A 25,800-nucleotide genomic window follows, 5' to 3' on the forward strand; every position below is an offset into this window, starting at 1 on the left:
CGCGTGGGGCGGGGCCGCGGGAAGATGGCGGCGGGGCTGCGCTCCCGGGCCGTGTCCATGTCCCGGCGGCGCTGAGTGGCGGCGGGACCGAGCGGCCGCCAGCGCCATGTACGGCCGGCCCGGATGAGGGGCGGGGAATCCAGCCGGGGGGGCTAGGGTGGGCCTGGTACCGGCTGGAGGTCGGTGTGTGCCCGGGAGAGGGGCGGGCGCTGTGGGGCGGGGGACACCGGGCAGGCCGGAGGGCACCACGGGGCTGCGCGGGACGCGGGCCCGGACACGGTGGCGGGCCCGGTGCGGGTGGTTGTGCGGGCGGGGGCACCCGGGGGCGGGGACCCCTGTGCACGGGGGGAGTCCCTGCCAGGTCGGGGAGTGCCCGCGGCCGCCCGTGACCCCCGCGGGCCCCGGCTGTCCCACCGTTCCCCCCGTCACGTCCCCGCCGGTCTGTCCCGCAGGGTCCTCCGGAGCCGCGGAGCCCCCCGCGCCGCGCCGCCCCCGCCATGCTGTGCCCGCTGCTGTGCCCATGGCTCCGCGCTCTGACCCGGGCGGGCCCGCGGGGCCCGGCTGCCCGTGAGCGCCGCGGTGCCGCGATGTTCCCCGCCTGCTGCTGCGCCGGCAAGGCCAGGCCGCGGCTGCTGCTGCCCCTGGACCCCTACGGCCATGGGCTGCTGCCCACCGTGCACCCGGACGGCGGCCGGGGCCGGACCCATGGCAAGAGGAAGAGCTGGAACTTCATCCACGAGAAGATGAGCTACGACACCTTCTTCACCATGAAGCGGCTGATCGAGCGTTCACGCAGCGTGGGTGAGGTGCTCCGCTGGGTCACGCAGAACCCGGGCAAGGTGTCGGCTAGTCACTACCCCATAGCGCTTCACAAGCTGGGGCAGCTCCTGCAGCAGCAACCAGGGCCGCCCATGGGGGCTGGGGACGGCCGTGGGCCCGCGGGGCAGGTGCTGGAGCAGCCCGAGTTCCACGTGCTCTGCCAGGCCATCGTCAGCGGCTGCGCCAAGTTCGACAACTTCAGCATCGTCAACTGCCTGTACGCAGCGGCCGCGCTGGGTGAGCCACCCCCAGGGGTCTCGGACGGGCGGGAGCACAGCGCTGCAAGAGGGACCAGGGCCCGGGTCTGGGGGGATTTATGTGGTGGTGGATTTGTAGCAGATGGAGCTATGACCCTTGGGGGCTCTGGTCAGGGGGCAGGAGGGCTCGGGGAGCTCAGCTCAGCAGGGATGCTCTGCTCCTCCGGGGCAGGAGGGCTGAGTATCCCTGGCTGACCACAAGGTCAGTGCTGGAGCCAAGGGGAGTCACGGTGCTGGGCAGCCCTGCCTGGAAGGATGTGTATCAGCCACTTCTGGAGCTGAGTTCCAAGCCCTGAAAACCAGGAAACACCTGAGCACTGATGGGGGAGACCATGGGTTTGGCTGAACTCTTGGAGGGGACAAGCCCCATGTCACCAGGTGTTGCTATGTGGGAGAGAGGGTTTGAGGTATTTGGGTTCCTGTGCAGCTTCCTTGGGGTGCTACTGAGCTGGGGAGGCCCCGTCCTGAAGGGCTGTGTCCCAAGGGAGGCTGCATCCCGGAGGCTCCTCCTTCTGTGGGCTGAGGTGACCCTACAAGTTCTTCTGCTTCGAGGAAGGGGGTGGGGTCTACATCCAAAGAGGGGTGGACAGCAGGGCAGTAGGGGGAATCTTTCCCTCTCCCCCACGCAGGTGAGGCCCTACCTGCAGTGCTGCTTCCAGCTCTGAAGCCCAGCAGCAGAAAGACATGGAGCGAGTCCAGGGGAGGCCATGGAGATGCTCCAAGGGCTGGAGCTCCTCTACTCTGGAGAGGGACTTTGGACAGGGTCCTGGAGGGACAAGACTGGGGGAATGGTCTCCCACTGCCAGGTGGCAGGGTTAGATGGGATATTGGGAAGGAATTCTTCCCTGAGAGGGTGGTGAGGCTCTGGCACAGGATGCCCAGAGAAGCTGTGGCTGCCCTGTCCCTAGAAGTGTCCAAGGCCAGGCTGGACAGGGTTTGGAGCAATCTGGGATAGTGGAAGGTGTCCCTGGTCATGGCAGGAGGTTGGAACTGGGTGATCTTTAAGGTCCCTTCCCACCCAAACAATTCCAGGATTCCACAATCCGGCGGGTGCCTGCCCTCCTGCCCGTGGCTCCCCCCATCCTGTTCTCCTTCCCGTTCCCCACGGCCTTCCTGGGCCAGGGCTCGGTGGAACCGCCCGGCCACTGTTGACGCAGTAACTCGAGCCCCTGCCGGGGGTGGGGGGGCCGGTTCTGCCCGTCGGCCCCAGGCCTGCGGCGCCGGGTGTTTGTTGACACTGAGCCGGAGCTGCCGGCGCTGCTGCCCTCGCCAGGCTCCCCATGCTGGGCCCCCCACAGCTCTGCTGTGCCCCCCACTTTGTTCTGCCCCCTTGTCCCTCATTAACACAAACTCCAGCTTTCTTTTGAGGCCTTTTTATGGAACAAAGCAGCTGCTCAGACCAAATCTGCACGTTCCCCCTCCTGAGTTCTGATTAACAATAACCCACAGTGACTTGCCCTGCGCTGCCCCTCGGCCTGTGCCTGCCCAAATCCTAGGGCGATGGGAAGCTCCAGGCCCCCCAACGCTCTTTGCCTCTGCTGAGGAGATCCCTCCTGACAGCCAAGGCACTGAGCCTGTGCCCAGGCCTGGATAACATGTCCTGAGCTGCAGGGAAGTGTTTCCCTGGGAGCCAGGTTGCACAGGCTAAAGCTGAACTGGGAAACGGGAGAAGGTCAAAAAAGCCAAAGGATTAGTCCGTGATGGAACAAACAGGGTTTAGTTTGGTCACATGGGATGTCACAGTTGTTTTCCAACCACAACTTTTTTTTACGAACTTTTTGAGGTGAGTTTTTTGGGTGCTCAGAGTCCCTGGAAGTGTTCCAGGCCAGGTTGGACAGGTCTTGGAGCAACCTGGTCTAGTGGAAGTGTCATTGCCCATGGCAGAGGGATGGAACTGGATGGGATTTAAGGTTCCTTCCAATCCAAAACAGTCTGGGATTTTGGGATTCTATGAATTATTTATCTTTGGGATGTTTGAGAGTTAGGAAAAGAACCTTGCTATTGTGGGTGAGCTGCAGGGCTCCCATTCCAGTGGGATGGGTGGGAATGACTCCACAGTTCCATGCAGTGTTTTCCATGGGTGCAGATGCGCTGATGTTCTGCCAGTGCTTCCCCTTCCCCTTCTCGTTTGGTCACTGATCCAGCACATCCGTGCAGTCATGGCAGTGGGTTCCTGCCCAAGCTCCAGAGGTGGCTGTGCCATGCAGCTGAGCCATGCCCAGGATCTGAGCCGTGCCTGTGCCCGTCCCCCCTGCAGGGCTGCCCGGGGAGTCACCGCTCGTGCGAGTGCTGGAGGACGAGTCCCGCAGCCGCCTGGGCCGCTTCAACCAGAAGGATGTGTCGATGGTGTTCAGCAGCGTGATGCGGCTGCACCCCTCCAGCCCCCACCCGCTGGTCGAGTCCTGCCTCAGCAGCCTGGAGCGGCACCTGGAGAAGGAGCGGCACCCCCAGACCCTCTTCCTGCTGCTCTCCTACTACCGGCTGCGGGCGCAGGCGCTGCAGGGCCACGCGGCCTCTGACCAGCAGCTCATCAACAACCGCAAGATCCTGCGGCTGGTGCGGCACACGCTGGGCCAGGTGAGCGCCATGCGGGAGCACGAGCTGGCGCTGCTGGACGAGATGCTGGCCCTGTGTGCCCAGGAGGCCAACAACAAGGCCCTGGAGGCCATCTTCAGCTCCCAGCTCTTCTACGAGAACCGGCAGGAGCGCTTCATTCGCAGCATGGCAGGTGAGGGGTGCCCAGGTGGGGTCCCAGCATTGCCACCCACATGGGGGGTGCAGAGCTCTGGTCGGGCAGAGGACATGGGGGCCCCTGGCCAGGTGGGGGGCAACCTCGCAGACGCCTTCCCTGGCCCTGGGGACGTTTGGGTGGTGACAGCCCCAGCTGGGGCCCTGCTGAGCCACGGAACTGGAGCAGAAGGAGCCCTGTGTTGTGGCCACCCTTGTCACTGACTGCCCAGCCCTCTGACAGGCTGGGAGCCCCCCATTCCTCCAGGGACTGTTTTCCCACAGTGCCTCCAGGCTGGGCACAGTGGAGTTCTGGTGGGGTTTTACAGAAGGCCCCACCTGTGCACATTCCAGCTGTGCCTTCTGGCTGTGCATGACAGGAATCTGCCTGAGCCTCTCACCTGAGGGTTTTTAGGAACTGCCTGGCTTTTGAGGTTTTTAGGACTGGCGCTACTGTCCGGTCCTGTCCTCCCACCTGCCCGAGCTATGGTGGCCGCAGAGGACCTGCGGCGGGGACAGAGCTGGCCCCTGTGACGGCCTCCCCACTGTGTTGGCTCGGCAGAGTGGCTGCCCCGGAAGGCAGAGAACCTCACCCCCTACACCATGGCCCTCATCGCCAAGTACGTGGCGCGGCACCGGCTGCGTGAGCCGCGGCTGCTTGACACCATCGCCAACTTCCTGCTGAAGCGTGGGGAGCAGCTCGACAGCAAGGTGAGCGCTCGCCTCACCTATGGGGTCACCTCCATCTGTGGGCACACCTGGGCAAAGGAGCCATGGCTCTTCTCCATCGTGATGGGGCATTCCAGGGGACCAGGGGTCATGCCCCCGTCCTGGCGGGCTCTGAGCACCCGTCTCTTCGTGGCACTGGGCAGGTGGCCCCGACCTGTCCCTTGTCCCACCCTGGTCCCACGCTCTTCTCTTGCCACAGGTGATCCAGAAGCTGGTGTTCCCCTTCAGCCGGATGAACTACCGCCCCTCCAACCACGGCGAGCTCTTTCCCAAGCTGGAGGCCATCCTGGAGCAGAAGGCCAGCAGCTCACCACTGGCCACCGTCAACATCCTCATGTCCATGTTCCAGCTCAGCCACTTCCCACAGACTGTCCTGCACCAGGTCTTCTCCCCAGGCTTCATCACCAATGTCATGAGTACGTTGGGCCTTTGCCAGGGTGCTCCCAGCTGGCAGAGCCCTGGCTGGGGTGAGGGTGGTCCCCAGCAGCATGGCTGGGTGAGGGGATGCCCATCCCGGTGGGCTCCATCTGAGCTGCCCCCCACAGGCAGCCCCTACGCGCTGATTGTGCGCCGGTACCTGTCGCTGCTGGATGCGGCGGTGGAGCTGGAGTTCCGCGAGTACAGCGGCCCCCGCCTCGACCCGCGCTACCGCGTCCTCATGTTCGAGCACGCCCTGACTGCCGACGAGGCCAACAGGAAGTACAGGTGGGGGGGAGAGGGGGAGCACCCCTCTGCTGTCCCTCGCAGTGGGGGACACGGGGTCTGTGACCTACTCTGGCAGGATCCCAGATGGTGCTGGGATAAAGGCCCCTATAAAGGAAGCTCCAAAGCCTGTGGGGTAGCTCTGTAGAATCACAGAATCATTTAGAATTGCAGAATTGTTTGGGTTCAGAAAGCCTTGGAGACCGTGGAGTCCACCCGTCCCCCAGCACTGCCAAGGCCACCACTGACCATGTCCCCAAGTGCCACATCCATGTGGCTGTTAAATTCCCCCAGGGATGGGGACTTCCCCCTGCCCTGGGCAGTGGTGCCAGGGCTGGGCAGCCCTTTTGGGAGGCTTTTAGTGTCCCAATACTGCAAGGAGCTTTTCTGCAGAAGGAACTGGAGCCCATCCCCTCTTGACCCCCAACAGCAGAGCCCAAAACTCCAGCTCTGTGGTTCCTGCTCCTGGGGGTTCCCGTCTCTGCATGGATGTACTCAGCACCAGCAGTGCTGGGGCATGTGCCAGCCCCTGCAGTGTCCCCCTGACTGTCCCTTCCTTGCAGCTACAAGGGGCTGGTGGCCGAGGCGCTGCGACAACTGGTGGGGGAGGAATGCTACCGGCAGGACGAGGTGCTCCCCCCTGGGTACTGCACAGGTAACCCCCCTGGGCTGTGGGGAGAGGGCTGCCAGGTGGGGTCTGGGGGCTGAGGATGGGAGTTTATTTGGGGCAGAATGAGCTCTGGCTGCTTTGTCACTGCCTTCCCTGTGACACTGCCTTTGGGACAAAGCTCCCTGAGCCCTCCCCTTGCAGAAATGGGGGGTTCCCCTGTGCCTCTGGCACAGACTCCCAGCTGGGGCACAGAATTCCCAAGCCCATGTCCCATCAGTTGCTGATCCCTGTTCTGTCTCCTGCAGACTTCCTGCTGTGGATCAACCGCTCAGGCACGGTGCTGCCTCTCTCACGCGTTCCGGCAGCTTCCAGGGCTCCCCCAGCCACGTCCCCCGTCACCATGTCCCTGCGGTCCAGTGTCCTCGCCCTCACCTCAGACTTGCAGGACTTTGCCCCATTTGCTCCAGAGACGCCCAGCAGCCCCCCAGGCCCCCGGGAGAGCGGCCGGGCCGGGCGGTTCCTGCCGGCGCTCTGTCCAGCGCCAGGGGGGCCCTGCTTCCAGCCCCCCTCGGACTATTACTGCGGGCTGAGCAAGGAGCCGTCCCTGGCCAGCCCGGGCAGCTCCACACTCAGCAGCCCCTCCGAGTGCCTCTCGGTGCCGCCACCCAGCACCCCCGACTGCTCCCCCCGCACCTCTACCACCTCCCTCTTCCAGTTCCCCATCGGCAAAATCCTGGAGGAGGAGGAGGAGACCGCCGGCTGCCCCAGCCAAGAACACGGCTGCTTCCAGGGGGAACGGGCCCAGGAGGAACCTGAGGAGCGGAGCCTCCCAGCCAGCGAGGACGCCGGCCCCCCACCCTCACCATGCCGGCCCAGCCCCAAGCGGGGGCCGGGCGAGGGGCCTCAGGGTGCCGAGGAGATACAGAGGTATGGAGCAGGGCCATGTCCCTGGGCCATGTCCCTGGTCCCTTCTGGCAGGACAGCCACCCTGGCACTGCCTTGGGCTCCTGCCCACTAAGACGCTCAGCCCTGGCCCCTTCCTGCCCACTGCCATGGGGCACCCACAGACCCATGTCCTCACTGCCCTGAGGTGCTGGATACAGCTGTCCCTGCCACCAGCAGGATCTGGGGTCGTTTGGGGTGCTACTCTTCAGCTGCCACAGTGCTGGGGAGTAGGGTCCATAGGGTGGGGTGATACTGAGGTGTGGAGTGACACTGTGCTCCCCGCTGTCCCCTCTACAGGGTGGTGCTGTCGGTTAATGACAAGTGGCACTACTGCCAGAACTCCGACATCCTGGTGGGTTCCCGGGCCATGAGGGACCGGCACCTGCGGCTGCTGGGATACTGTCTGGTGCAGGTAAGTGGGGGCTGCCCCTAACTCCTCAGGGCCGGGGGACACAGTGGGTGATGGGCTGTGAGCTGGCATCTGATGGGCCCAGAGCTGAGAGCTGGTATCCCCATGGAAGGATGGGCCCAGACCTGGCATCCCCACTGTAAACACTCCTGTCCCTGTGAGAGGAAGCAGGGCTGACTCATCCTCATGTCTCCTTGCCCCCCCCACCCCATCCAGGACTTTTTCCATGCAGCTAGTGGGTGTCACCAGTCCTGATGGAAAGCAGAGACAAGGAACAGTCTGTCCTGTGAGCTGAGACCCAACCTGAGTGAGGGGAAGGGGAGGGTGTTCAGCCTGGGCTGGCAGACACAGCCATGGTGGCGGCGTTGGGTGTGGGGCCTCAGGGTGAAATCAGGTGGGAAGGACACACGTGTCCACGTGTGGTGACCTGTGATCCCATGTGCCGAGGGGGCAGGAGGGAGGTTGGGTCACCTTCTGTGCCAGAGCCCTGCCTGCCCTGGTTCCAGCCCCAGCTGCTCTCTGCCGAGTGCTGGGGCTGGAAGAGCCCTCAGGTGTTGCAGCTCCTTTGGCAAACTCCAGGCATTGGTTTAGGATGTGCAGCTCCCACATGCTTGTTTGTGGGTGGTTTTAGCCTGAGGATGAGTCTTTCTGAGGAAAATAGCACTGGAAATGAGCCCTCAGTCCTGTTCACTCTTGTACTGCAGAGGGGACCAGGATTGCAGCAGTGGATCCACCGTGCCATCCCACAGCCATTCCCAAACTGCCTCAACCCCTGCTGCCGCCAGGCCATGCCAGCACCGGCTCCTCCTCATTCTGGAGCTCAGCAGCCCAGAGCCCCGTGGTTGTGCAGAGCTCTGGAGTCCCGTGATTCTGCTGAGGAATCACCTGGGAGCTGCCCAGCAGCGTAGCCAGGCCAGGAGCAGGGCCAGCTCTCCCCTGAGCTGGTGTTTGGGCTGGGCTGGCCAGGAGTGTCCCTCCTGCAGAAGGCACAGCAACGACCCAGCTGAAGGGACTTTACAGCCCATCCAGTGCCACCCCCTTCCACAGACAAGGACACTTTCCACTGTCCCAGGCTGCTCCAAGCCCTGTCCAGCCTGGCCTTGAACACTGCCAGGGATCCAGGGGCAGCCCCAGCTGCTCTGGGCACCCTGTGCCAGGGCCTGCCCACCCTCCCAGCCAGGAATTCCTTTCCAATATCCCATCTAACCCTGTCCTGTGTCAGTGGGAAGCCATTCCCCGTTGCTCTGTCCCTCCAGGCTCTTGTCCCTCCAGTCCCTCTCCAGCTCTCTTGGAGCACCTTTAGGCACTGGAAAGGGCGCTAGAAGGTCTCCCCAGAGCCTTCTCTTTCCAGGTGAACACCCCCAGCTCTCGCCTTTCATGGAGGCTGCTGACAGGGGCTTGAGGGTGGGGTGAGGCTCGAGACTCCTCTCTTTGTGTGCCTGCACCACCTGCCCAGGTCTGAGCTAAGGCTGGATGAGCCTGGAGCTGGGAATTGTCTACACTTCCCACACCACTGTCCATGCTTGTGTCCATCCCCTCGGCAGGAACTGCGCTGCCCTCCTTCTCCAGGGAGGGTCCTGTGTCCTGGTTCTTCCTCCCACCACCACAGAAGGCTGAATGGGGCTGTGGGCTGGTGGTACTGGGGATACAAGTGGGGTCAGACATGCTGTCACCGCTCTGACGTCATCCCTGTCCCCTCACAGCTGCCCTACACGGAGCTGGAGAAGGTGAGTGGCATCGAGGAGGCCAAGCACTACCTGCGGCAGAAGCTGAGGGAGCTGCGCTTCTGAGGGATGGATCCGGGGGGTGTGGGGGGCCAGGTGGGTGCTGCCAGCCCCTTCCCCTGTGCAGGGGGATACGGAGCTGCCCCCCATCCCGGGGGGTCAGGGGGATATGGAGATGCTCCCCGTCCTGGGGGGCCAGGCTGTGGGGCCAGGCTGTGGGCACCTGCCCCCGCTGTGGGACTGGGGGAGTGAGATTATTTATTGCCATTATGGGGGGCTGGGGTGTGACTTGAGGGGTGCGTGTGGGGGGGGGGGGTGTTACTGGGGAAGGTCCCTCGTGGCCCCCCTGCCCAGGCTCTGCCACTTGAGCCCAGTCTGTTGCTGCAGGGGCTGGGCCTGGCCTGGGCTTCCCTCGGCACTGGGGTATCCCTGTGCTCCCACCACTGCTACCAGGATGGGGACTGGGCCCGGCCCCTCCGTGGGGTGCAGGGGTGCCGGGGGGCTGCAGTGGATCATATGCAGGGCCGGGAGTGGGTGTGCACATGGGGCTGTTCGCAGGGCCTGGGCCAGGAGGAGGGGGGTGCTCGGGAAGGGGGGAACTTTCCAATAAAACTGGTGAAAAGTGTGCAAAGTCCGGTCTCTTTATTAGTCGAAGGCAGCGGGGGGGGCCCCGGCCCCCAGCCCGGTAGCCTCCCAGGGCCTGCTCAGAGCAGGCCTCCCTTGGCAGGGGGGTCCCCCCAGCACCTCTGCCCTGAGCCCCGTGCTCGGGATAAAGCTGTTTATTGCCTTTGAATTGCGTGTTTCATGAACCCCGGGGGGCTCAGGTGACGCCTGAGTGTCGGGCGGGAGCCGAGGGGCTGCTGAGGGGGCCGGGGGGCTCTGTCCCGGGGCGTGGGCAGCAGTGTCCAAGGGGCTGTACCGCGGCGGCGAGCCTGGGGCCGGCGTCTCTTTGGCAGGTGCCCTCCGAGAGCCTGGGGAGCGCAGGGCCCCGTCCCCGCGGGGCACGGCCACACAGCCGCCGCCCCCGGCCCCGCGGTGCGGGGTCCCGCCGTGCCCGGCGCCCATCGCGGGCCGTGAGCCGCTAGCGCCGTCACACCGGCATCGGCATCTCGTTGTACTCGTCCACACCCTCCCGCTCGTCCAGGATGGGCTCGGCCTCGGCTGCGTCCAGCTGCAGGACACGGCGGCTGAGGGGCAGCGAGGGGCCCCCGGCCCTGCCCTGCCCAGGAGGCCGCCGCTCCCCGCCTGCCCCCGGGACAAGCGACGCAGCCACTTACACACTTCATTTCCCGGCCGTACTTACACACTTCATTTCCCGGTCGGTGAAGATACGGCTGAGCAGGCACATGCGGAGCGGCACCGTGAGGATGAGGATGAAGGGGAAGGCGAGGGAGGCCACAGTGGACATGACGGCCCAGAGCACGGCCAGGCAGGCCAGCTGCAGCCCGGTGAACAGGTGCATGCGCAGCGTGCGCACCTGGGCACGGAGAGGTGTCAGGCTCAGCCGGGCCCTGTGTCCCCCTGGCACCACGGGCACAGCTTGGCCCAGGGGTACCCACAGCCCCAGACACGGTCCCCCCCCCACCCCATCAGGGTCTGGCTGCCCCAGAGTCCCTACTCTGCCCTCCTCTGCCCCCCTAAACAAGGCTCTGCCACAGCCTGTCCTGCAGACACCCCAGCTCCCACACACGTGTACCCAAGCCTGGCTGCTGTCCCAGACAAGGGTCCTGCCCCTAAGGATCTTCCCCAGGCCCCCTTCCCACCTTTTTGACATAGGTGACATCAGGGTGGTGCTTGGGGGGCATCAGCAGCAGCTGCAGGCGCTCGTAGAACTGGATGCCATTGAGGGAGGTGACACCCATGTAGAGGAAGATGCCGAAGAGCACAGCCAGCGGGATCTGCCGCAGCAGGTCCCCAATGACGATAGACAGCCCTGGGCCGGAGCAGTGTCAGCCTGGGGAGCGGGCTCAGCACAGCCGTCCAGCCCCACCTCCCCCTGCCCACTTAAGCCCCTCGTATGGGGAGGGTCCCACATCCCTCTGTCCACTGGGGACAGGATGACCACACCAATTTGTCTGGGGCTCAGGGTGCCCCAGCTCAATTCCCCACACTGCCCCTTCCCCACCGCAGCCCCTCCATGGCTCCCCAGCCCCCTCCACACTGCTCCCTCCCCACTGCAACCACCCAGGGCTGCCCCCTCCGCACCAGAGTCCCCCCAGGTCCTGAGGGCCAGACCTACCGACAAGCACGGCCACCAGCAGCCCGGTGACCCGCTGCTCCTTCACCTCCTGGATCTTGGGCTTGTCCCCAGGTGCCACGGCCTTGCTCATGACAGTGAGGGCGTTGGCATGGGTGACTGAGCGCACGGTGGCTGCGGCGAGCCAGGGCAACCCAAAGAGAGCGAAGAAGCCGCCCATGGCCACAATGAGCAGGAGGTCGAGGTGGAACCCGGAGCCCTTCTGCAGCATCCGCTCCTTCTTGCTGATGATCAGCCTGGGCACAAGGGCAGATGGTTGGCACAGCACAGGCTCCCTTTGCCCCACCAATGCCCCCTGCCCGGCCCCACTGCACTCACGTGGTGATCTGGGTCTCCATGAAGATGAGGATGAAGACGAGGATGGCAGGGAGGCCGCTGGCCACCATCATCCACACAGGGAAGGCACTCTCCACACCCAGGGGATTGATCACCCAACCCCGCTTGTCTGGGGCGGTCACTGAAAACCCACTGGGCACACTCAGCTTCTGCAGGGGGCGGGGGAGACAGAAATGCTGAGAGGGCACTGGCTGTGCTCCACAGAGTGAGAGGGGCCACGGAGGCACCAGGACCCACAGGAACCAGACTCAAAGGGAGAGGGAAGGTCAGATGCTGGGAGCCAGAGGTGGCCATAGGAGGTTGTGGGGTGAAGAGTCCTGCCCAGGAGGTGGGTGGGTGGCTGCTCACCTGTGTGTAGGTGTCCTGGATGCTGTAGTCCACCAGCACCATCACCAGGATGGCAATGGGCACCCCAAAGTCCCCGATGAGCCTCCGGATCTGGGGGAACACCAGCACCAGCCTGGCCACAGCCCCCCTGGCTCACCCCAGCCCCCCTGGGCTCATCCCAGCCCCACGGCCCCCAGGCTCACCCCAGCCCCACGGCCGCACGGCCATCCCCACGCACCCGTCCAGGGAAGAAGCGGCTGTTTTTGAACTTGCGCAGGAAAAAGGCAATGAAGAAGGTGCCGGCCATGAGCACAAGTGAGAGCAGCGCCGTGTTGGGCTGCCCTGTGACCTTGGTGGCACCGCGGGCAGCCGGACTGGTGCCCAGGGCTGTGCTGTTGGTCGCAGCCACACTGCCGTTGCCCCAGGCCTCGGCCGAGCTGTTGGCACTCAGGCAGCCGTGCAGCGGGTGCTCTTGGAAGATCTGCAGCAGGAGGATGGGACGTTCAGCCCCACCCTGCCGCAGCCCTGCCACAGCCCCCCGGCTCATCCTCCACAGCTCACCTTGGCCAGCTTGGAAAAGGTCTCATAGATGAAGATGAGGGAGATGAGAAAGGCAAAGATCTCCTGGGTGAAGCGGGAGACAAAACGCACCAGGAAGCTGCCCTCAAAGGCCACCATGACCAGCACGATGAGGATGAGCCAGAAGCCAATCCAGACACGCCCCACCAGGTACTCCAGCTCGTTAGACGTGCAGAACTGCCCAGCCATATGGACAGATGATGGACAGACAGGTGTCGGTCATGGGGCCGGACAGAGCCCTGGCAGGAGGGCTGTGGGAATGTCTACCCCGGGCAGTGGGGCCAGGGCGGGGGTGTCTCCCCCAGCCCCCAGGGCAGACCCCAGCACCTCACCGTGAAAAAGGCTTCCTCAAAGACAAGCAGTGGCCCCGAGAAGCCGATGACGAGCAGGGGCTGAGCACCCAGCAGGCAGAAGAGGACACCCTGCAGCGATGTGGAGATGATCAGCTCCGACACCCCGATCAGATCCTGCGTCTTCTCCCCTGCGGCAGAACAGGCTCAGGCACACCATCAGGATGGGCCCTTTGGCCTTGGCATCACAGCCCTGCCCGCAGCACACGCACCGGGCAGCACCCAGCACCCCCTGCAAGCCCCCGTGACCCCACCACCCCCGGCAGGCCTCCACAGCCCCCACTCACCCAGCAGCCCCCCGAAGGTGATGGCAGGCGACAGCGCAGCGAAGTAGATGAAGATGACGGCAGCAATGCATTGGGGGTCCAGCGCATCGCGGAAGTCACTCAGGTACTGCGGGTACCTCCGCCGCACGTCCCGGATCAGCCCCCCGAAGGGGCGGCCCGTGCACCTCAGGGGGTCATCGTCCTCCTCGGCCTCGTCCTCCACCACCTTCAGCTTCAGCAGCGCTGGAGGCGGGCAGATGCACGGACAGACAGACAGTGAGACCCCAACAGCTGGGACACCCTCCCAAACCTTGCCCCGGCCCCAGCCCTGCCCTGGCACCTTTCTCTTCAGGGGACTTGGGCTCCAGCAGCAGCCTCCGCTCCTGCGCCATCCTCTTCTTCAGCATCTCGCGCTGGAAGTGGGCGACGCTGCGCAGCAGCTCCTCGCCCTGCACCTCGGATGGCGGCAGCACCACGCTGCAGTCCAGGAACTCGTTGATGGCATTCAGCAGGTCGTGTCGGTCATCAGCCAGGTAGGCAGCCTCATGGAATTGCTGGGAGCCATGGCAGGGTCAGTGCCCATGCCACAGCTCTGTGGTGTCCTGACAGCCCAGCATCGCACAGCCCCAAGCCCAGGGCCTCAGCATGGCCCTGGCCCTGGCACAGTCCTGAGCCCCCAACTCTGGCAGAGCCCTGGCCCCCTCCCCAGTATAGCCAAGAGACCCCAATACGGCAAGGCCCAACTCCCATCCTGGCGTGGCCCCAAGCTCCCCAGCCCCGACAGGACCCCAAGCCGTCATCCTGGCATGTCTCTGAGACCCCAGCACTGGCAAAATCTGAGCCCTCCAGCCCATCCCATCCAAGTCCTGAGCTCCCGCCCCCATCACAGCCCCAAACTCCCAACCCAGTGGTGCCTCAAGACCAGCACAACCCTGAACCCCCAGCCCTGAGCTCCTTCTCCAGAACAGCCTCAAGCCCCTGCCCCAGTAGAGCCCTGAACCCCCATCCTGGCACAGCCCCAAACCCCCCAACCTGGCACAGCCTGAGCCCCCCACCCTGGCAGGACCCCAGTGCCCCAGGGCACGGACCTTGTCGGACATGAGGGTGGAGATGGAACGCCCAATCTCATGATAGTCCATGTGGGTGCTGCTGGGGCCCAGCAGCACGAAGAGGAATCGCACAGGCACAGGCACCTCCAGCACCGCGTCCAGCTCCACAGCCTCCTGCAGCCGCACAAAGGCCATGGTGGGCTGGTCCAGGAACTCCACACAGCCTGGGGTGACAAGGGGCACAGGGGTCACCAGGGTGCCCGGCAGGAGGTCCCCACCCCCCTGTCCTGCCCACCCCTCCATACCCACGAGCACCACCGTGGCCTCAGCGTTGTCTGGGATCTTCTCCAGCAGCTTCAGCTCGTGCTTTGACTTGGAGCGAGTGATGCCGGCTGGGGGCGTGGGAGTGAGGACCTCCCTCTGTGGAGACAGAGTGGGGGACTGGGGTCAGAGCCCTTCCCCAAGACAGAGGTAGGGCTGGGGGGCCATGGCACCCACCTCCCGCTCCATGTCAACGCGCGTGTCGTGCTCGCCGGCGTGGCCGGCTATGAGGGGCTCGGTGACAGCTGGCTCACTGCCCTCAGCCACGTGGTTGGTGCTGTGGTGGTGCACGAGCAGGGAGCCCAGGCTGCCCGCCGAGATGTTCCGCGGGAAGGAGAACTCCTTCTCGTCGCTCGGGTGGCTGCGGGACAGGGCCAGGGCTGTCAATGGAGGCCCAATGGCACAGCCATTGCCAGAATCCCAGGGACAGCGTGAGCCCCGCAGCTCAGGGAGCAGAGCCCAGGGGAAGGAGGCTGTGTTCGTGCCCCCCATGCCCACCTGTGCTTGAGCAGCAGCGCCCGCAGCACGTTGGCGCGGTCCTCGGCCCGGATCTGGTCCGTGATGACCATCTGCTCCACCACCTGGTGAGCCACCCCTGGCAGCGTCTTTTGGTCCAGGTCCAGGAGCACGGCCCCTGGACAAGGGAGGGGGGGCTGAGGCCAGCAGGGACAGGACCCCACCTCACCATGGGACCCACAGAGTGGTCTCCGCCTCCCTACCGTGGGCCAGGGTCTTGCGGAGCTCCAGGAGGCTGCGGAAGGAGAGGGAGGCCACATGTGGCTTGCCCCAGCGGTCCGTCTCCTCCTCCACGTCCTCCTCGAACTTGATCCAGCGTGCCGTCTCCTTCCACTGCAGCTCCTGGTTCTTGTCCGCCACCAGCTCGTTCAGCTCCACAAACACCTGCAGCACAGCGGGGTCAGTGCTGGGACCCAGGGCCCCCGTCCCTGCCCGTGCCCTGCCCCAGGACCCTGCACCTCGTGGGGTTGCCGGTCCTGCTTGCGCTGCCGCGTGCTGGGCTCCTTGTGGTCCTTGCTGACGTGGACCATCTGTGCCTTGGCGCTCTTCCGCACCAGGTGCCGGCGCACGCCCGGCACATCCTCAAAGCGGTGACCTGAGGGGGGTCAGCAATGGTATGGGGTGGGAAATCTGTGGGGCCCTGATTCTCAAACCCCAGCACAGGGGACACTGAGCCCTGGCATGAGCGGCCGTGGACCTGTGGGATGCATCCTGCCTGGGATAGCTCAGGGCAGAGCGATCATCCCAGTGCTGGGGGCAAGTGCTGCAGCACTCGGGGGGTCACTTGGTCACCACCAGCAGTGTCAAGCAGGAGTTGAGGTAGCTCCTGGCACTGGGGTCACCTGCTCCCCATGTGCCAACACCCACATGTGCTCACTGGCACATGGGCTCTGCCCTGGCTGCGCTCCCCTGGGAGCTCCACAGCAAAAGTGTCACCCGCCACCCTGAGAGTCCTGGACTGTGAATCCCTGGGGCCAGTGAGTGCCCAGGGGAGCTGCCACCACTGCTACTGCCGTCACTGGCTCCAGCTGCCCTGGGCTCAGCTCCTGGCCACACTCCACAGGGACTCAGCCCAGCCCTGGCACCAGGGATGAGTCCCCTGTGGTTCTCCCCAGCACTGGGAGCAGGGTCAGTGCCTGCACCCAGCCCAGCTTGACTGCAGCCACAAGGCAATCTGGCACTGCCGGCCCCACTGTCCCTAACCCACCATCCCCAGCCCCACTCCACTGGCACTGCCTCACCCACTGTCCCGGCCCTGCTCGCCCGACACAGACTGGTCACCAGTGCAGCCCCAGGTGCACAGGGAGCCTCCCACTCACTCTTCATGTAGTCCAGGTCGGCCGAGGCCAGTGTCTGTGCCTCTGACTCGTCTGTCGGCATTTTCTGGTACCGGTCCTGCTCAGCAGCTGTCATGCTGCCAATGCACCGCCGCTCGTGCAGGTTGTAGCTTCGGTGCCCCGGCTGTGACTTCGGCGCAGGGCGACCCGGGGATGCAGCCTCAGCAGCTGCCCCCTCCCCCAGAGCCCCCTGCTCTGCATCAGGGCTGCAAGGTAGGAGCCCACCTCAGTGCCGAGCCCCCCCTCTGCACCCCAATCCTGTCATGGGGTACTGGAAGGGGCTGCCCAGTCCCCAGCCCTGCCATGGGGCGGCCAGAGGATGCTGCCAACTCCTCAAGAGCCCCAGCATTGCCCAACCCCAGCTCACCTGCTGGCCTGGGCTTCCTTCGGGGCCACGCCCCCCCGGGGCTCTGGGGGGGAGCCAGGCAGTGCCGCGGGGGCTGCTGGCTCCTCTGCCTGGCGGTCGGCCACCTCATCCTCCTGCAAGAAGAACTGGGGGGGGCAGGGGGTGAGCCGGCTGCTGGGGAGCCGTGTCTCCCTGGCCGTGGGCTCCTCTGGTGCCCCAGCTGTGCCCAGACACCCCGAGCCGGGGGGCACAGCGCTGCCCGCACCCCAGCCCTGCCCTCACCTGCACTGCCTCGGCTGGCCCGGGCTGCCGCAGCTCCTCCACCGACCGCTCTGTCTCCGTGTCGCACGCGTCATCCTCATCTTCTTCGGCCTCCTCGATGGTGGGGGTCTCTCCAGGGACAGAGGCCCGCCGAGCCTTCTTTTTGCCCTTTTTCGGGATCCCCTTCTTGCGGCGGGCGTCAGGGGGCAGGTGCGTGGAGAGGGGGTGGTGGATGTGGTGGGACGACTGGCGGTGGTCTGGGGGGACCGGGAGTTGGTGCTGTGTTCCCTGCCCATTTCCTGCCCGTTCCCCACTCCCAGCTTGCCCCCTGTCTGCTCCCTGCCCATTCCCTGCTCCGTGCCAGCCCTTGGCCCTGCTCACACTCGAAGTCCTCCTCGCTGTAGCTGCGCCCGGCCTCCTCAGCGTTGCGGGGGTGAGCGTCGTTCAGGATCTCCTCGAAGCGCTCCACGCCCAGCGCCTTGTTCAGGTCCTTCTCCTCCTCCTCCTCCCCGAAGACAGGTGAGCCGGCACCCGGCGCCTCCTGCTCGGGCTGTGGGCCGGCAGCGGGGATGAGCGGGCACGCGGCCCCGGTGGCACCGCCGCCTGCCACGCCACTGGCCCCCAGCGCGCCCCGGTCCTGCAGCCCCGCGGGATGGGAGCCCCGGACAGGGGAGCCCCCAAAGGCACCCAAGGGCTGTGCGCGCCCTGCGCCCTGGGCTAGGCACCCACAGCATCATTCGCCCCCCACACACCCCCAGCACCCCCAGCCTCAGCGCTGTGCTCCAGTGTCACCTGCACCCCATGTGCCACAGCACCCCAGTTCCAGGCCCTGAGGCTGTGCCCCTGGGCATCCCAGTGCCCTGCTCTCCTAGGGACTGGGACCCAGCACCACCAGTGCCGTGCCCCCGGACAACCTCAGCACCCCCAGTGCCGTGCCCTGGTGCCCCCCGCACACCCCGCAGTGCTGTTCCCCCGGTCCAACCCCAGGGCTGTCCCCGCCCCGCTCCCCGGCCCCTGCACCCGCAGAGCCCCGGCGCTGTGCCCCCCCACCCAGTGCTGCTGCTGCACCCCGGCCGTGGGTGCTGGGGGGCCAAGGGGTGGGCTCGGGGGCGAGGGGCTGCGGGGGCAGGGGGGCGGGGCTGGGGGCGGGAGGAGATGCGGGGCTGGGGGCGTAGAGGGATGTGGAGGAGTGGGGGGTGGGGGGGGTTGCGCGGGGAATGCGGGACTGGGGGTTGCAGGGGGGGTGCGGGGACACGGGCGATGCGGAGCTGGGCTGGATACGAAGGATGCGGGGCTGGCGGTTGCGGGGGACTTGCTGGGGGAGTGCGGGAGGGGCTGCGGGGGCAGCGGGGGGCGCGTCCCCGGCCGGTCCTACCTGAGTCATGGCGGAGCCGCTCCCGCCGCAGCTCCCGCAGCGCTTTATCGGAGCGGCGGGACCGGCCGGGGATGGGGCCGGGGGGGGGAGAGCGAGGGGGGGTCGGGGAGGGAACCGGGGGGGCGGCGGCTCCGTCCCGGCCTCGCCAAATATTGACGGAGCCGCCTCGCGCCCGTCTCAAGGTGACGGCGAACGCAGAGGGCACCGGCGGCACCGCGGCACCGGCGGCGGCCCCGGAGCAACCAGCCCCCCCCGAATGCACCGACTCCCTCCGGGATGCACCGGCCCCCCCGGAATGCACCGACTCCCCCCGGGATGCACCGGCCCCCTGGGATGCACCGGTCCCACTCGGGATGCGCCGATCCCCCCGCCAACTCCGGCCCCTCGGGACGCACCAACACCCCGGGACGCATCAGCCCCACCCGCCGAGCCGCGGCCCCCCCGAGCAGCCGGCTCCCCTCGCCGAGCTCAGATTCTTCCCCCGGAATGCAGCGACCCCACGGTCACGCTCCAATGCCCCGGTGCTGCACGGCTCCCTCGGTAAATCCCCTCCCAGTGCTGCACCCACGGCCCCTGCGGGGGCTGCGCAGCCGCCCCCCCCCGCCACGGCCCCCTCCCAGTGACCCTGGGACCCAGGTCCTGGACCTGGGGTGGGGGGCAGTGGGGTACAGGGGCACCCCGGGCACCACGATCTGCCTGCAGGGACACGCCGGGCAGTGGGGGGAGCTCCCACCACCCCGAGTGGGCACCCCACAGCACTTGCTGGTCCAGGGCTGTGCTACGGCCACCCCACACGAATCCCAGCCCAGGTGTCATGTATGAGCACAGGTTCTCCATCCCCGCCCCCACCGCACAGTGATCACAGGGCCCCCCAGGGGGGTAACCCAGAGGGTGACACAGGGGGTGACCCAGGTGACGACCCACGCCACCCCATCACACCCACCACCCTGGCACACAGAGCCTGCCACGTGATGGCAGCAGTGGCGTCAGCGACGTCCTGCACCTGCATCCCCCCACTCCTGCCACATCCCTTCCACCATCTCCACGACCCCTTTGATCCCCCCGACCCCTCAGGCCCCTTTGGCCATGGCCCCATGGCCCCAAACCTGCCGGGCTCCATCCTGCACCCCAGCAGCACCCAACACACTCCTTCGTCCGGCACCTGACATGACCCTGGCACAGGTGGGCACGGTGCCCGGGGTTGGCACTGCAGAGAGAGCCCCCGACAGCCCCTCTAGGCCGCAGTTTACCTGGGAGCCCAGGAGGAACTCCATTAGGATGGGGCCAGTCCCATCCCCGGTCACGTGCGCGCGACAGGGACTTGCCAACGGCACCGGGCAGCCGCGGCACGACACGGGGGTCAATCATTAACTCGGCCCGGGACCTGTCGCCAGGGCAGTGCCGGCACCGCGGGCATCACCACGGCCGTGCCACCAGCGGCACTGGCACCGTGCTGGCCCCAAGGGCACCTGCCACCCTGGCACAGCTGGCCTGGCCTGCCCCGGGGAGCTGCTGTGGGGCAGTCCTGCCCCATGGCTGAGCAATAGGGCAGGTACCACACAACACTGCCAGCACCCCACAACCCTGCCCCACAGCTGAGCAGAGGGGCAGGTGCTATGGGCACTGCCAGCACCCCACAGCCCAGCAACCGGGCATCCCCAGGCGCACCACGGCAGGAGGGCTGAGCCATGACCCCCATCACCCCTCCAGGCAGCATCAGGGGGTGCAGCCTCTCATCCCCCCCAGCCATGAGGCCCGCCCCCGCGGTGGCACTTACGCTCTGGAAGGCTGAGGAGACAATGTGGTGAAGCTCAGAAGACACCTGGGAGTGGGTCATGGTGCCGGCACGGCCCCCGGCACAGCCGGCTTAGCCCTTTTCCTTCTCGCGGGGGCTCAGGGGATGCTGTCGGGGCAGCATAACCTGGGAACACAGAGGGGGATCAGGGGGTCCCCTCGGAGCAGTGCCGCAGGCAGGGGCCGGGGCTGCCCCTCCTCGGGTTGGGCTGGCTCCGGGCTGGTTTGTCTTGGCCACCGGTTGGAATGGGAGAGCTGTGGCCAAGACAAACGCCAGGAGGGGAGCGGAGTCGGGGCAGCGGGACCCCGGGCAAGCACCCAACCCTGTGGGGTGCAGGCAGGGTGCCAGACTCGGGGGGGCACAGCAGCACCCGACCCTCCTGAAACCCCACAACCCCCCCAGTTTCCCCAGCCCAACCCAGCTTCCACCCACATTTGCCCCTTGGCAGCTCCCCGGGCCCTGCGCTGACCCCTCTGGCACCGGTGTGCTGGGTTTATTGCCACGGGAGCTGGCCCCACGTGACGGTGGGGACTGAGGAGGGTGGTGACGGATGACTGCGTCTCACATGAGTGGCATCACCATCCTCGTCACCGTCACTGCTGGGGTGCCAGCACGGTGGCTGTGGTGAGGCTTGAGGAGTCGTGGCCTCAGTGAATGCCAAGGCTGTGGCTCCTCGAGCCTCACCATGGCCCTGGATCCCACCTTTCCCCAAAATTCGGTGCTACCCTGCTCCGGCTGTTCCCTAATCCCTGCTCCCGTCCGGGGCCAGAGCCAGCACATCCACATTCCAGCAAGCAGATTATCCGCCCTGCCACGCCGCTCTCCTGGGGCGCCCGCCAAGCCGCCGCCAGCATTCAGACCCCCCCCCCCCTCCCCCAAATTCAGGATGGGACCCTCCCACGGGGGAGACGTGGTGCTGGGCCACCACCTCGGTGGATGCCAGGGCACTGGTGCGGGATGGTATCGCTGCTCCCGGCACTAAGCAGCTTTTTGGGCTTAGTCCTGTGGGCAGCTTGGGATTAGTTTGGGAACACACTGGGATTGTTCTCGGGAACATCGTGCTCTCACCAAAACACCCAAAAAGCGGGTCCTGGCCCCCTGGCCCCCAGGTGCTACGGCAGGATGGTGACACTGGGGACATGTGGCGCCCAGGAGCCGGGGGCATGACCCCGCTGGAAAGGATGACGGACAGCTGGGGGGGGCACGGGGGGGGGGGACACTTCTGCTTTCCATGGCAGTCGCTGAGTCACGGACGAGCAGTGGCCGGGAACAGCTCAGGGCTCACGCCAGCCCTGTGGAAAGGGGCCAGAACAAGCCTTGATTGGTGCCCTATGGCCAACCCCACTCCCAGGACGCTGGGATGGGGGGACAGATCCGGAGTAGACACCCCAGGACAGTCCCACCGTCACCACATGGCTGCAGTGCCAGCACCTTGCCCTGCTCCCGGGCAGAAGGGTCGGGACACACACCCGCGGCCACGGCGGCGACAGGACCGTGACGGTGTCGGTGTTGGCACCAGCACCAGCCGCGCCCCGCGCTCGGCCCCACAGCACAATGGCTCCTTGTGCAAGGCCGGGCCGCCCCGATAAGCGGGGCAGGACCGCGATCCCGAGCGGCTGCCAGCACTGGCCACGCCGGGAATGACCTGTCGCTGCCATGGGTGCTCAGCTCCGCCGCCACGGCCACTCCTGCGCCGCCGGAGTCACATTCCTGGGACCGGCCCTGGCCTGCCTGAGCTGCTGAGGCGATTAGAGGGCTCGGCCCTGGCCCCACACTGCCTTGGGGCTGCCCCAGAGGGCCCAGGAGCTCCTGGACCCACCTCTGCAGCGCTGGGGCAGTGGGCTGAGCGCGGTGGGAAGCAGGACCCGCATGAATGCTGGCACCCGCACTGCAGGCAGCACATTCACACCATGATATACATGTCCACACCAGGACAATTGTGTCCTGGGCAGCCTGTCCACACCGGGACAACCACGTCCACACCGGGACACCCACGTCCTGGGAAGCCAGTCCCCACATCCACACCAGGACAACCATGTCCATAGCACAGACCCAAAATCCCATGAGAAGGGACAAGACTGGGAGCAGGGGACCCCCAGGGCAGCAAGTGTCCTCCTGCCCACTCTCCCATGCCGGTGCCCCCACTACCAGCAGCACCATGACTCCTGTCACTACGTCTGCTGCCACCACCACGTCACTCGGCAGATCCCTGCCATGGCTCAGCACACAAACATGTGCCACCCACACTTGTGCCCACACTGGCACCAAGGCTGATGGTGACCCCTGCACCACGTCCCCCAGTCTCGGTGGTGACACCAGGTGCCCCCTCGGTGACAAGGAACACACCGTGTCGGTTGTGGCCTCCCTGCTGGCAGCACCCCCCAGCACAGCATGTGCCAGGCAGGAGGAATGGCTGGGGCGAGGCCAGCACAGCCCAGGCTGCGCCCATCGCCTGGGCAGACATGTCCAGGGAAGTCAGGAGACCCCCAGTTCCCTGCACCCCGAAATGGAGGAGGCCCAGTGGGTGCCCCAGCACTCTGCCCACCCCCAAGGATGGGAGTCCCCCCAGCTCCCTGCAGCCCCTTGCCCCTTGCTCCCCGCCCCAGCTCACCTGGCTGCTCTGGGAGACCCCTGGGAGATACTGGCACCCCGTGAGCCCCCCAGATCCCACCCAGCAGAGGCAGTTGGGATCCTGCACTCTCTCATCACCTTGGGACACCACGGAACGGAGCTGGGCCAGACACCACTGGCTCCCGCCTGGCAGAGCTTCATTCACTGAAACTTTGGAAACCAACACCAAAAATATTCGCCTCCCTCCCACCACACCCCCCTGCCCACCTACCAAAACTACCATGATCTTGAGATGAATCACAGCTCTGCACCCATGTGGTGCCCCTACCACTGTCATTGCCACTGTCACCGATGTGCCAGGGTACCCCCCACCACCACACTGCCACCTCAGAGAGGCCAAGACCTCCCCCCAGGCAGCACCAGACCCGCAAGAGGCTCCTGCCATTGCCATCGGTGGTCCCCCCCCATTGTCTCATCCCAGGCCAGGAGGGGACAGGCACAGCTGCTCCCCACAACCCTGTGGGGACATGCACCAGCATTGTCAGCTTGGTCCCTGCAGGATAGCACCTCTTTGAGGGGGTGGTCTGGCCACAGGGACAGCCGCTCTGTCACCTACGGCAGGTCTGGGCGACGCCCACCCACCCACGGCTGTCGGAGCCCACCGGGGAGGTATCACTGCCGCTGTGCCACCCCCGGTCCCGGCACAGCGTCGGCCACACTCACCCCATCACACGCTGGCCCGGTAAGCCCAAGGCTGCAGCAGCTCCTGCCGCTCCCACCTCCCGAGGACGGGGTCCTGCCCAGCGGGAATGGCGTGGGACCCCCGGCACGGCAGGGGTGAGGCCCGTCCGGAGCAGGACCGCGGGCAGCCGCACTGTGCCCGGAGCTGCCGAGCGCTGCCAGGAGTTTTATACCGGCTCAGGAGGAAAACAACCCGCGGGAGCAGCGGCGGGAGCGCGAGGCTTTGTTCCGTGGAGCAGCCCCGGATCCAAACAGCGCAGCTCTGCCAAGTCCTTCGCCGTGGCTCCCGTGGCGACCCCACTCCCGCCCCACGCGTCTTTGGGGACACAGGGGACATGACCCCCGCCATAAGCGCAGGGTCCCACGTCGGGCGAGGGTTGTGGCCACCCCCTTGGCCTCACGCCCCTGGAATGCCCCGTGCGGCGTCCTCGGGCAGCCAGCCCGGTCCCTGCGGCCACCACGTCCCGTCTAATGACAGGCTGTGACTGTGGGGGCTGCGACGGGGACAGCACGGGGACACGGCTCCCACGGTCCCCTCCCTTCCGCCGGCCGGGATGGCATCCGCAGGCAGGGTGGCACCTGGGTCACCCTCAGTCCTTCCCAGGGCACAGGAGGTGCCAGGAGGGTCCCCCAACCCGTCCTTTGGACCCTTCTGCCAGCCCCATCTCCTGTAGCATCGCTGCCCGCCCAGGACAGGTGACAAAACAGGTACAGACCTACCTGGGCACGGGGCCAGCCCCGCTCCTGGCCCCCGAGCCCCCGGGAGCACGGGCGGAAGGGCTGCCGGCGGGGAGGCGCAGGTGCCGGTGCCAGTGGATCGTTAGAACGATCACATCCCGGGTTTTTTTGGCAACCGCTTGAAGCGGTGCAGCGACCCCGAAAGGCTCGACAGCAGGGTCCCCACTGGAGCCCTCCTCCGTGGGGGGACGGGGCAGGCACGGAGCCCTTCCCGCAGCACTGGGAGCTGCCAACATAATTCCACTGCGGAGCGATCCCAACTCCTGACACCGTATCGAAGACCAAAAGGGTCTCTGCAGCTGGGAAGAGGGGCAGCCACAGGCAACGCAGCCCCCAAAACCTGTTCCCATCCCAACCTGCTGCCCTCTCCCTGGGGACGCGCTGTGGGGCCATGGGAGCCCACGCTCCGTGGGAGAGCCCCGGGCTGGAGCCGTGCCCGGCGTTGCTCAACGCCGGATGGTTTCGCAAGGGGCAGTGCCCCGGCACCGGCGGCTCTCAGCGGGCACCGTGCGACTCCCCAGGCCCCTCGGACACTCCGTTCAGGGGGAGCAGGACGGTGGCAGGTGGCTGGATGATCCTAGTCCCCTTCCTGGTCCTGTGGACCCCTCAGACCCCTCCGCTCGCGGGGAGCGGGTGGGCGCAGGACGGCTCCAGCCAGGTGACAGGGACACACACCTGGTCCCCCCCCAGCCCCGCGTCTCTCACCTGCCGAGGGCTACCGGGCTCAGGCGCCGCGGGAGAAGCGCATGGAGCGGCCTCGCTGCAAGAGAGAGGGATAAAGATGGTGAAGGGTCCTGGATTTCCCCCTGCCCCACGCGGCGTCTGGGATCCACCGTGACCCCGAGAGCAGGGTCTGGGGTCACCTGAGACCACCCTGCTCGGGGCTCCAGCGGCGGCGGGGAAAGGCCGAGCTCCAACGTCCCGGGCAGCATCGCTGCTGGCCGGGAGGACGGTGGTGCCGGGGTGTCCGGGAGGGGTCCAGAGGGGCCCCCCGGGCGTCCCGGGGTGCCGGGGTGGTCCTGGGGGATGCCCGGGGCTGGGTATTGCTCCACCTGCAGCCGAAGGAGCCAAGGCATCCGGAGCATATGCTGGGAGACCCGGAGTCCCGGGACACGGCACAGCCGCCCTGAACCCCCCCACCGCGGCAGGGGCCCCGGGAAGGCAGCGGGGGGAAGCAGAGCCGCGGCCGCGCCGGGACCTGGAGTTGCCAGGGCGGGCCGGGACGGGACCGGGACTGAAGCTGCCGCGGGCGGGGCGGGAGAGGAGGGAGCGGAACGGAGGGGGCTCGGTGAGAGCAGCGTGCGGGGAGCGGGGACAGCGCGGGGGAGCGGGGACAGCACCGGCGGGGACGAGCGGCACCGGGAGGGGAGGGCAGGGGCACCGGGACCGGGACCGGACCAGCCGTGCTGCACCCTGCCAGCCCCACCGCCTCTGCTCACGATCCCGCTGCTGGTGCCGCCGCTTACCGGACAGTCCGGCCGCGCCGGGCGGGTCTGCGCGTCCCCGCGGGGCGGAGCAGCGGGAGCGCGCCGGGGCGGGGCGGCACCGGGCGGGTCCGCACCGCTTCCGGCACCAATCCGGCAGGTGCGGACACCGTCCCCGCAATGGGTTCCCCGGAGGGCCCCCACGCAGTGCCTCTGTGCCGGGGAGGGCGGGCGGGGGGACACGGGCGGTCCGGCGGGGACTCGGGCAGGCGGAGCCGGGGATCGAACC

At 66.6% G+C, this 25,800-nt stretch overlaps 2 protein-coding genes across 7 annotated transcripts; one reads left to right on the forward strand and one right to left on the reverse strand.

The window, feature by feature from the left end:
• FASTK (Fas activated serine/threonine kinase) lies at positions 1–9,547 on the forward strand. Its single transcript, XM_032127324.1, has 10 exons — positions 1–108; positions 453–1,056; positions 3,334–3,804; positions 4,366–4,514; positions 4,732–4,948; positions 5,078–5,237; positions 5,798–5,889; positions 6,150–6,771; positions 7,087–7,201; positions 8,902–9,547. Exons 2-10 carry the CDS (start codon positions 498–500, stop codon positions 8,986–8,988), a joined length of 2,472 nt encoding a protein of 823 aa, XP_031983215.1. The 5' UTR covers positions 1–108; positions 453–497; the 3' UTR covers positions 8,989–9,547.
• SLC4A2 (solute carrier family 4 member 2) lies at positions 9,548–25,722 on the reverse strand. Of its 6 annotated transcripts, none has more exons than XM_032126902.1 (24): positions 25,554–25,722; positions 24,793–24,847; positions 20,020–20,163; positions 17,249–17,417; positions 16,889–17,124; positions 16,628–16,752; positions 16,243–16,466; positions 15,382–15,518; positions 15,127–15,307; positions 14,906–15,041; positions 14,585–14,768; positions 14,392–14,506; positions 14,126–14,310; positions 13,378–13,591; positions 13,059–13,280; positions 12,754–12,902; positions 12,404–12,598; positions 12,081–12,323; positions 11,864–11,953; positions 11,498–11,664; positions 11,162–11,415; positions 10,686–10,855; positions 10,226–10,399; positions 10,013–10,093 (listed from the first exon to the last, which is right to left on the reverse strand). In XM_032126902.1, exons 3-24 carry the CDS (start codon positions 20,077–20,079, stop codon positions 10,013–10,015), a joined length of 3,711 nt encoding a protein of 1,236 aa, XP_031982793.1. In that variant the 5' UTR covers positions 20,080–20,163; positions 24,793–24,847; positions 25,554–25,722. The 6 variants fall into 6 exon arrangements, with proteins under 6 accessions (XP_031982706.1, XP_031982793.1, XP_031982882.1 ...); XM_032126991.1 differs by lacking the exon at positions 25,554–25,722 and adding an exon at positions 24,951–25,375; XM_032127208.1 differs by lacking the exon at positions 10,013–10,093 and having other exon boundaries at positions 10,308–10,399; positions 10,686–10,820.
• Between the last annotated feature and the right edge of the window lie 78 nt (positions 25,723–25,800).

Source organism: Corvus moneduloides, chromosome 1 (genome assembly GCF_009650955.1).
Source record: "Corvus moneduloides isolate bCorMon1 chromosome 1, bCorMon1.pri, whole genome shotgun sequence".
Lineage (NCBI taxonomy): Eukaryota > Metazoa > Chordata > Aves > Passeriformes > Corvidae > Corvus > Corvus moneduloides.